The sequence below is a fragment of the Rhinichthys klamathensis genome, unplaced genomic scaffold (assembly GCF_029890125.1).
Source record: "Rhinichthys klamathensis goyatoka isolate OS25496 unplaced genomic scaffold, OSU_Roscu_1.1 h1tg000470l_1, whole genome shotgun sequence".
Classification (NCBI taxonomy): domain Eukaryota; kingdom Metazoa; phylum Chordata; class Actinopteri; order Cypriniformes; family Leuciscidae; genus Rhinichthys; species Rhinichthys klamathensis.
The window spans coordinates 91257-102181 of NW_026606959.1; the positions used below are offsets into that span (position 1 = coordinate 91257).

At 35.9% G+C, this 10925-nt stretch overlaps 1 protein-coding gene across 2 annotated transcripts in view; it reads right to left on the bottom strand.

The window, feature by feature from the left end:
• Positions 1-8862, bottom strand: part of LOC130072014 (NACHT, LRR and PYD domains-containing protein 3-like) — a 29164-nt gene extending 20302 nt beyond the window's left edge. The window contains exons 1-9 of one of the 2 annotated variants that reach the window (XM_056236889.1): positions 8803-8862; positions 8259-8381; positions 7470-7595; positions 7157-7267; positions 4588-6369; positions 3550-3714; positions 3348-3455; positions 3071-3244; positions 2242-2469 (exon numbers count right to left, since the gene is read on the bottom strand). In XM_056236889.1, the coding sequence (XP_056092864.1) occupies positions 2313-2469; positions 3071-3244; positions 3348-3455; positions 3550-3714; positions 4588-6369; positions 7157-7267; positions 7470-7595; positions 8259-8311 (2676 nt within the window). In that variant the 5' untranslated portion in view covers positions 8312-8381; positions 8803-8862 and the 3' untranslated portion in view covers positions 2242-2312. Of the gene's footprint in view, positions 1-2241; positions 2470-3070; positions 3245-3347; positions 3456-3549; positions 3715-4587; positions 6370-7156; positions 7268-7469; positions 7596-8258; positions 8382-8802 lie in introns of those variants that run through there. The other variant, XM_056236888.1, reaches the window with a different exon arrangement.
• Between the last annotated feature and the right edge of the window lie 2063 nt (positions 8863-10925).

Genomic DNA, 10925 nt, shown 5'->3' on the forward strand with positions numbered 1-10925 from the left:
AATCGTTTGCTGTTTACAGTAACATACTGTATAAACATTTTACAGTATCTTACAGTACATATTACAGTAAAATACTGTTCAAATTACAGAAACCAGTTACAGTGTAGTAGATTAGATGATCACGAATAGAACCAGCATTATTAGATTTTTACCCCCTTTTATCTTTTGCCTTTTTCTTTCTATATTTATTTTGCACATACCTCTACCAAAAAGGATAGTTCAACCCAAAGTGAATACTGTCATCATCTACTCACTGTTATGTCAGATGAAACCTGATTAGAGCGTGTAGTTGGTTCAGTGTACCTGCTTGTAGATTTAGTGTCCCCAGAGTGTGTATGTGAAGTTTTAGCTCAAAATACCCCACATATAATTTTTTATAGCATATAAAAATTCCCCACTGTTTTGTGTGTGTCCCTTTAAATGCAAATGAACTGGAGTTGCTGGGCCCCTTTTAAAAAAAGGGGGCGCTTCAAGAGCTCATAAAAGGACAAAACAGGATAATCTCACGCACTGAAAATGTCAGAAACTGTCAGTAGCGTTGTTCAGCCTTATATGTTCGACACGGAGTCGGACAATAATGCCTACAGACCGAGAGAATATATGCTACATGGAGTTAGAACAGGTATAGTTTAGTTTAATTACGGTTATAACTTATGTTGTTGACATCTTGCTTTTATCCATTTTTAGTACAAGCCTGTTGTAGCGGACCCTGTCCGAAGGATGGCCAAAACTTTACTGATTCAGTTTTATGAAGTTTATTATACAATATAAGTGTATTAAGCGTCCATTTCCATTCTAGAATATCACAGTAAGAGCTGAATAAAACACAGTACAAGATGTGTGCATTAGAAGTCCATAAACTTTCTCTCTCTCTTGCATTATCATCAACATACACAGTGAATTACACAAAACCACTTGTTACAACTAAGAGTGAACAAATATATACAGACTTTTTATGCCTTTTCTGGGGTAAACTGGTAAACTTTATATCTGTAAAACAACTCAGATGAACTGTAATGAAGTACGTGTTCTCCCTTTCAATACTGCCGTTACCAGTATCGCTCCGGAGACTATAAGCTGGATCATGAACAGTTGGTAATCCATCCTTGAGTAACAACGTTTTAACAAAACCTGTGTTTTGTATTGTCGCTTGTATTGACTCTTGTTCACAAAGCCTGGTGTAAAATGATTCACGCAGACATAAATTAATTTAGGTACATGGGGGCATGTTCCCTTCAAAAATAAAACTAATCCACTGCGTCTTCAGCAACTCTGATGTCGGGAGTAAATGAAGACGGATGTTCACTCTTGCATCCAACAACAAAACAGTGTACAATTCGCTGAGGGCGAGTCTCTGTTAATACAGCAGAGTCTGTCAACAGGCGTGGGCGGGGCCTGTACAAAGTGATGTCACTTTGCCCAGAATCTGCGAACGGCTTCTTCTGACACTGCTTATGATTTATGGGGATGAAGATTAATGTATGTATACTGTACATGTATTATATTTATTGCATACAGTATAAACCTTTATAAAAGTGGTAACCCTTTACAAAAAGGTCCTATTAATTAACGTTTAATGCATTAAATTACAGAAAAGATTACATTTGTTATAGTATAAATCTTTGTAATATTAATACAAATACATCTGTTCATTCTTAGTTGATGTTTGCTCAGGTCTATTAAACAATAATAACAGACACAACTTTTGATTTTAATTATGTATTAGTAAATTTTGCAAATTAAAATTTACTAAGATGAATAAATGCTTTAGAAGGACTTTTCATTGTTAGTTCATGTTAACTAATGTATTGAACAATTGAAACCTTATTGTAAATTGTTACCGGAAATGTATATATAATGTACTTTAAATACAGAATATAAAACCATATTATCTGTAATGTCACTCCCTGTTGTAATTGGTCGGACATGCATGTTTGTAGAGCCGTCTATAAGGATGCCAGTAGATGTGGAGATAAGAACACTTTATCAACCTTATTTACAGGATAGGCCTCGTACTCCCTGGTCGCATACAGACTCACACATGTACACTGTGTGGGCAGACGTCGCCTTTTACGTCAACACAGAATAACTGAAATGCTTATACATTACACTATCCAAACTTTCAGTCCATTCAAAATGTGATTTGTTTTTACCTTAAGTTTGATTATATCAGGATTTGATTTGCAAAAACTTCTTAATACATTTTTTTCCATGTACAGAAAATTTTAATACATTTTTACAATTGTGAGATTACTACTCATTGTTCAAAGCTTAAGTGTTTATTTGTAGAGTCATCTTAAGGATTGGTGTTTTTATGATGACTTTTCCAGTATCATGGAGATCGCATTCAAGTCTGACTCTTCCAGATCATTCTCAAGCAGATCGATCTCTTTCAGGTGGGATGGATTTGATTTCAGAGCTTCGGTCAGTGCCGTCACACCTTCATGTGTAACATTACAGTTGGACAACCTGAAGAAAGCAGAGTGGATTTGAAAAATGATGCCTTTAAAAAAACAATTGAATCTTTCTGATCTCAATGGAATGAGGTTCAAACAGAGATATGTTTCTCTCACAGTCTTTATCAATATTTCATTATTCAATTAGTTTGTTGTTATATTTGACATGTCTTTGTGGTGTTATTGGTGGAAATATGGCTTTTTTATTAAAAATCAACTCAGTGCTGTATGGTTAGGCTTAGTTTTAGTAATTACGCATAACTGCTAAACATTAACTTAGGATTGAGGGTAATAGTTAAAGAATCAGCAATTAAAAGCAATATTTGTTAAGCACTGATCTGAATCTGAATATTGCAAGGGGAGAATACAAGAATTTATGTTATTTTGGCCTTGATAAGCTGTAACTTTTTTAACAAAACAAATTGCACATGGAGCAATATTGTTTAATGGGGAATTTGCTGTGTACTGAATCTACAATTATTCAGAATCATCTTGCCTCAATGCTGCACAACTTTTGTGTGTTATATTACAGTTATTAAGCCTGTTAATAAAGCGGTTAAAGGCATTAGTCATTATTAACCCTCAATTCAGTATATGTGATCACTATAACTCACTTCAGTGTTTCTAATGCACACTGAACTTTCTCCAGAGCAGCACAGAGCTGTTTAACTCCTGAGTCTCCTATGTTATTCCAGCTCAGGTCCAGCACTTTCAGATGAGAAGGGTTTAAACTCAGAGCTGAGCTCAGGAAAACACAGCCCGCTTCTGTTACTCCACAGTTCTTCAGGCTACAGAGAGAAGAGAATACATGTTGTCTCGATCTATTGGCAGAAATCCATGCACAATTTGCATGATGACTCATTTAAAGTTTTCCATTAAGAGTTAACCTACTTCAAAGATTCCAGTCTACACTCTGTGTCCTGTAGTCCAGCAGTGAGACTTATAAAATCTTCAGATTTGTCCTTTTTGTTTGGCACATTGCAGAACAATTCATCAATTCTGAAGTGACATAGAAACATATTAAATGTCTACATAATATGTAAATTGTGTATTATAATGTTGTAATATTTAAATTTACTCCATAGAACCATACATCTGTCTGGCATAGCATGATTCCTTTACTCCGACACTGAGTATTTCTACTCCTGAGTCCTGCAGTTTGTTGTGGCTCACATTCAGCTCTCTCACATTGGATTGTGATGAAAGAAGTATAGACAGCGTTATACAGCCTTTTTCTGTAATATTACAATTATCCAACCTGGAAAAGAAAGAGAGGTTGTTTAGATGTTTTTTTTATATATATATTAAAGGAACACTCCGACTTTTTGGGACTTTAGCCTATTCACCTTATCCCCCAGAGTTAGATAAGTCCATACATACCTTTTTCATCTCCGTGCGTGCTATAAGTCTGTTTGACGCACCCACCGCTAGCCTAGCTTAGCACAAAGACTGGATGTAAATGGTTGCAGCTAGCATACTAATCCAAATAAGTGACAAAATAGCGCAAACATTTTCCTATTTACATGTTGGGATTTGTATAGTCACAGAGTGTACAAAAAACTACGTCACATGAGACACAGACATATTTTAACAGTATAAATACTGGGAACTATATTCTCTGAAGGCGAAGCACTGCTACTTGGGCGGAGTGATAACCGCAGCACCTGAGACGCGCCGTGGTGAGGAGCAGAGAGTTCGTTCAGAGTTTGGGTACGGTACGTCTCAGGTGCTGCGGTTAACACTCCGCCCAAGTAGCAGTGCTTCGCCTTCAGAGAATATAGTTCCCAGTATTTATACGGTTAAAATATGTCTGTCTCATGTGACTTTGTTTTTTGTACACTCTGTGACTATACAAATCACAACATGTAAATAGGAAAATGTTTGCGTTATTTTGTCACTTATTTGGATTAGTATGCTAGCTGCAACCATTTACATCCAGTCTTTGTGCTAAGCTAGGCTAGCGGTGGGTGCGTCAAACAGACTTATAGCACGCACGGAGATGAAAAAGGTATGTATGAACTTATCTAACTCTGGGGGATAAGGTGAATAGGCTAAAGTCCCAAAAAGTCGGAGTGTTCCTTTAACAAATTCGTTGCACTCACAAATATAATAAATTATGAAAAGTACTCACCGGGCCTTTGTAGACAGTTTGATCACTGGCTGAAGCCAGCCAAAGATTGTATCTGATCTACCATATTTATATAGTTCAAACTCATCAAACTTCTCATCTGATGTCATTAAAATGAACATTAGAGCAAACCAAAGTTCTTGGGACTGGATGTCTTCAACTTTTCCTAAGGTTATGTATTTTTGGATTTCATCATTTAGAGAATGATCATTAAGTTCATTTAGACAGTGGAACAGAAGAATACTTGTTTCTGGACAACAGATTTTTAGTTTATCCTTGAGGTACTCAGTAGTTTCCGAGGAGTCCTGGGGGATAATTGTTCTTTTCGCAAAAAAACGTTCCAGGAGGGCCTGGTTTGACTCAATCGAAAGTCCCATGAGAAAGCGAAGAAAGAGATCGAGATGTCCAGTCTTACTTTCTAAAGTTTTATCAACTGCACATTTGAGTATGATTGGCACTGTCACATTCATTTCTGATTCATTTGTGTTGCCTTCTGCAAGGACATTTTTGCTGCTGTTGTGGAAGGAGAGGTGCACATATAGAGCCGCTAGATGTTCCTGAACGCTCAGATGAACAAAGCAGAAGACTTTCCCCTGATACCAGCCAAACTCCTCTCTGAAGATCTGAGTGCACAATCCTGAGTACACTGATGCTTCTGTCACATCAACGCCACACTCTCTCAGGTCTTCCTCATAGAAGATCACATTGCCTTTCACAAGCTGCTGAAAAGCCAGTTTCCCTAATTTGAAAATCATCTCTCTGTCTGTGTCATTCTTCTCATTGTACTTTGTGTCTTTGATGCTAATCTGTGCCATCAGGAAGTGTGTATACATCTGAGTGAGAGTCTTGGGAATCTCTCCTCTCTCTGCTTCGCTCAGCATCTTCTCCAGAACAGTGGCTGAGATCCAGCAGAACACTGGGATGTGGCACATGATGTAGAGGCTCCTTGAGGACTTCAGGTGTGTGATGATTGTATTGGCCAGACTCTGATCACTGATTCTCTTCCTGAAGTATTCCTCCTTCTGTGGATCATTGAAGCCTCGTACCTCTGTCACTCGATGGACACACTCAGAGGGGACGAGATCGGCTGCTGCTGGTCTGGAGGTGATCCAGATGAGAGCAGAGGGAAGCAGATTCCCCACAATGAGGTTCGTCAGCAGCGCGTCCAGTGATGTCTCTTTGGTCACATCCAGTAGAGTCTCATTGCTGTGAAAGTTTAAGGGAAGACGACACTCATCCAGACCATCAAAGATGAAAACTACAGAGGAGTTTTGAATCAGATGTAAACTTGTCTCTCCCATAAAGAAGGTTTGAAGAAGACCAACTAAACTGAACTTTTTGTCCTTCATCAGATTGATCTCTCTGAAAGGCAGTGGAAATACGAGCTGGACGTCCTGATTCTCTTTCTCTTCAGCCCAGTCCAGGATGAACTTCTGCACAGAGACTGTTTTTCCAATGCCAGCGACTCCCTTTGTCAGCACAGTTCTGATGGGTTTGTCTTGTCCAGGTAAAGGTCTAAAGATGTCATTGCATTTGATTGGTATTGTTGCTCCTTCAGCAGCCTTCAATGATTTCTCTATCCTTTTAATTTCATGTTCATTACTGATCTCTCCATTTCCACCCTCTGTGATGTAAAGCTCTGTGTAGATCTCATTCAGGAGTGTTGGGTTTCCCTGCTTTGCAAATCCTTCTAAAATGTAGAGATGCTTTTTTTTCATGCAAGATTTTAATTTTTGGTAGATCTCTGGATCACGTTTTTGCTGGTTATGTCTGTAACCATTATGTCTGTAAAAAATATAATTTTTTCGAAAATAATAAAAACCTGTAGCCTATGTAGGCCATTTAGTGTAAACTTGACACTTTTTTCATGATATTCAAACAACATAAATTTATAAATAACAGATAAATATCTTAAACACTATGATATCATATGTATTTTCCTTTTTTGTAATCTCTGTAATGTAATTTTTGTGGCCAATTTAATTAGATGTTTCTACTAATGAAGACTGTGACTTCTGTACAAATTGCTAAAAATAGAAGAGTAGTGATTCTAATAAGCAAGATACATAATTCATTGAATAATGACTTGAATCTTGTTTTACTATGTTATTTCTCACTTTTCAAAAACAGATCATGTGAGAGATCAGCATGATGGCAACTGAACAATGAGGAAGTCGGAGATGCTCTGCCGTTTATTGCTGAAACCCGGCATCTGGTGAGAGTTAACAGCAAATAATCTGTACTAATCCTTGTTCTCTGCAATTAATATTGTGAGTCATCAGACCCCCGTTCACCCTCCCTTACCTGGGAAGCATAGAAGTGCACCTTTCTAGTGTGAACACTGAATGAACACTAAAAAGGTGTTTCGAATGAAACGATACCACTGTTGTGGTATATTTGATTCATCTTTAATTTGTTTTGTACTGGGATCAGATAATAAATATAATAAATCAAATTTAGTGTGGATTGAGGAAATACTTTTTAAACATTCACAAACAACATGCTTTTTATATCTTTAGAGCTACAATTATCATGGCTATAACACATGCAAATAAAAGATGAATAGATTTACCTTTGGTCATACAGAGAATATCCATTTTTTAAATGATTTGGTATTTTCATTGGTTTGTCGGTTTTCAGGGACCAAACACTGGGATCAGATGAATGTGATCTTTCCTCAGAACTGAAAAAAAATAATAATAAAAAATCAATCTCACCATTAAACAACAATGATTATGTGATTCCAAATAAAGGTCGATGTCATAAAGATTTGTTCAGGACAATACTGTATCATCTGAAAGCAAAAATGTATATTGACAAAACCATCAAATTATTTTGATGCCAAAACCATTAAAGCTACGTCACATAAAAATAGTTCTATTTACCTCTGATCGAACTGAGAATCTCCTTTTTTAAACTGAATTGGTATTTTCATTGATTTGTCACTTTTCATGGACAAAACACTGGGGACATGTGATACTGATCTCTCCAGAGACCTGAAAAACATCAACCTTTTCTCGAAAGTTAACAAATCATTTGGTTTCGTTAATCTAAAAGTTTCATTAATCTTAAAAAAGCATCTCTCAAAAGTTGAATTTATTATTTTCAAGTAAATTAAAATGTTGGTTTCATTAATCTCTATTAATGAAAGGTTATTGGCAAATTGCAATGAAAACATTATTTACATCTTGCTACAGGATCAAAAGCAACACAGCTATGAAGCCACATGCAAAAATAAATGTAATTGGATTTACCTTTGTTTAAACTGAGGATCTTCAGCTTTTAACTGAATTGGTATTTTCATTGATTTGTCACTCTTCAAGGACAAAACACTGACAGGTGAATGTGATTTTTCTTCAGAACTGAAAAATACATCCATCTTTATAGTTTAGAGCAATTCAGCATCACTTTCACTCAAATTATATTAAGATTGTCAATGCCTTTGGTAATAAAATGTAATTAGCTGTACCGGGTTATAAGCAGTATAATTTGATCTCAAATTGTAAACTTTTGGTTTGAAGTGAATTTGCTTTTGATCTGTCACTTAATAATATAAATATAAAGAATATGCTTCTTTAAAATATTATTATATAGTAGGCTATATATTTTTATATTTGATTTATATCGATATAAATATGATTCATGTACAAATGATTAAAAAATATTTCTCTCACCTTTTCTCTCCATCACAAGTGTTGTGATAATCAGTGTCTTCTTCAGAATTCATTATGGTGTTTGTGTTTTCCCAACTGCTGAACTGAATTCTGTGTCCATCACAATCAAATAAAGATAAAAAACTAAACAAAAAAAAATATATTTTTTACGAAATCAAATGACTGGGAATGAGGAAGAAAAACAATGAAGGACACAAATACATCAAGCTGGTTTGACTGGTTTTTGAGTTATTTCCTGGTTTAGTTAATAGTTCATATACCTTCAGGTTGTGGAAGGCTTTGACTGTTTGAGAGTGTCTTACTGAACATAAATACATACATTTTGTGATCATAAAATTATATAAGTTGTAGTGGAAGCAAAGTGTTTATTTTGTGCTGTTTATAACACTTAAACTTAATGCATTCTGCAAATAATATAACTGAAAAGCTTCAGATTAGACTGTGTCAAATGTATTTGAGTCTTTACTGTTTAACTCAAAATTATTTATCCTGCCTAATGTAAACTATCAAACATTCTTCTCTCAGTCTGTGCAGTTGTACTTACCATGTGTGCTCTGGATTCCCCTCGCTGTCTTCTGAAACAGGAGAATGATGGTGTGTTCTGTTTTACCTGCTCTGAGAAGGAGGAGCTCAATCTTATATGAAACTGACAGGTTTATGATTCATCACAGATGGAGCTGATACTGTATGAACCACATTACCAAGTTTGGTGGAGAACCACTGCTAGAAAGTATTAAAGCAATAATGTTGCTGCTACTTGTGGAGACTACAGTATTAAGATTACTGTTTTGTTCATCTACCAATGTTTTAGGCCTATTTGATTTATTTTTAAAATGTTTTTTTTTATTTAATTTTTTTTTATCAGCTTTCTCTTAAGGCGAGACACTACAGGTGATTAGGGTAATTTTTTTAACTAGCAGATATCACCATGAAACTTTCCCAGTTGATTACCTACATTAAGATGAGAAAAAAATGTATTACAAGTTTTCTGTAATTTAATGTTTAAATATGCAAATTAGGCATTGTCTAATTAAATATGCACAAATTTGCATATATTTCAAAAAATGAAATCTGAGTATTGGATAAAGCCAGGTTCAAAAAAATGTTTTCATTGTGTTCACATATTAGATGGGAAAAAAATTACAGAGGGATTTATGGATATCTACTTTTGTTATCCTGTAAATCAGAATATACTGTCAATAGCCTTAAAAAAATGATTTTTGCCATGTTTTTTGGAATAAAATGTTATATAAATCAGGCTAGGAATAATATATTTACAAATTCCTCTGTAAATGTCTTCATAATATAACTAGGTACAAGACTGGAAAGTTTGGTGTATATAGGTGCTACCGAAGTGGAGATTTCGGACTTTGAGAATGAGAGAAAGGTCATTTTGAGAAAACGGGCTTTAAAGATTTAGCATCAGCCAATGAGATTGCGCATTTGCGCCCTTTTACTTTCACGATTGGTTGCTGATAAAAAGGAAATGACCATATTTGGATCCGACAACATTGTACAGGAGAGAGAGAGCTTTCTAACGGTGTGTGTGATGACAGGGTGCAGACAGCGATAGCGGAGCAACGGATGATTTACAACGCCAACTTTTGATGAATTTATGAGAAATCTACAGACGCAAACAGACAAAGTGTAGTAAAATAAAGACCTAAATGTGTATTTCAGACTTTTTTTCACCACAAGTCTGAAAGAAGACATGTTTTTGAAGACAAATATCCCGAAATCTCAAAATTGACCAGTGAAAAAAAAACGATGTTTTTGCCTGCCGTGTCTCGCCTTAATTTGAAAGCCTCTTTATTGTTACTGTGTTTTACTGTGGGGAAAGAAAGCTCTCGGATTTCATACAAAAATATCTTAATTTGTGTTTCGAAGATGAACGAAGGTGTTGAAGGGTGAGTAATTAATGACAAAATATTATATTTTTGGGTGATCTATCCCTTTAAGGTCCAAGGATATTGTCCCTGCCCGCCACGTTGTTAGCCCTGGCTCCCACTGGCCTGACAATTGCAAGTGGTAGCTATGACGTAAAATCAATTTAGCCTATAAACCAGGTAAATGGTTATTTTCCGATAGAGTTATTTTCATTGTCACAGTTTCTCCTACTCCTTTGGTACTTATATGACCATAAATGATGTTCTTTTGTGTGTAGATCATAACATTTAACAAATAGTTTGTATATGGTATACTTGATTTTTATTAAACAAATTGCATATATATATATATATATATATATATATATATACACTCACCGGCCACTTTATTAGGTACCCCATGCTAGTAACGGGTTGGACCCCCTTTTGCCTTCAGAACTGCCTCAATTCTTCGTGGCATAGATTCAACAAGGTGCTGGAAGCATTCCTCAGGGAGTTTGGTCCATATTGACATGATGGCATCACACAGTTGCCGCAGATTTGTTGGCTGCACATCCATGATGCGAATCTCCCGTTCCACCACATCCCAAAGATGCTCTATTGGGTTGAGATCTGGTGACTGTGGAGGCCATTTTAGTACAGTGAACTCATTGTCATGTTCAAGAAACCAATTTGAAATGATTAGAGCTTTGTGACATGGTGGAAGTAGCCATCAGAGGATGGGTACATGGTGGCCATAAAGGGATGGACATGGTCAGAAACAATGCTCAGGTAGGCCGTG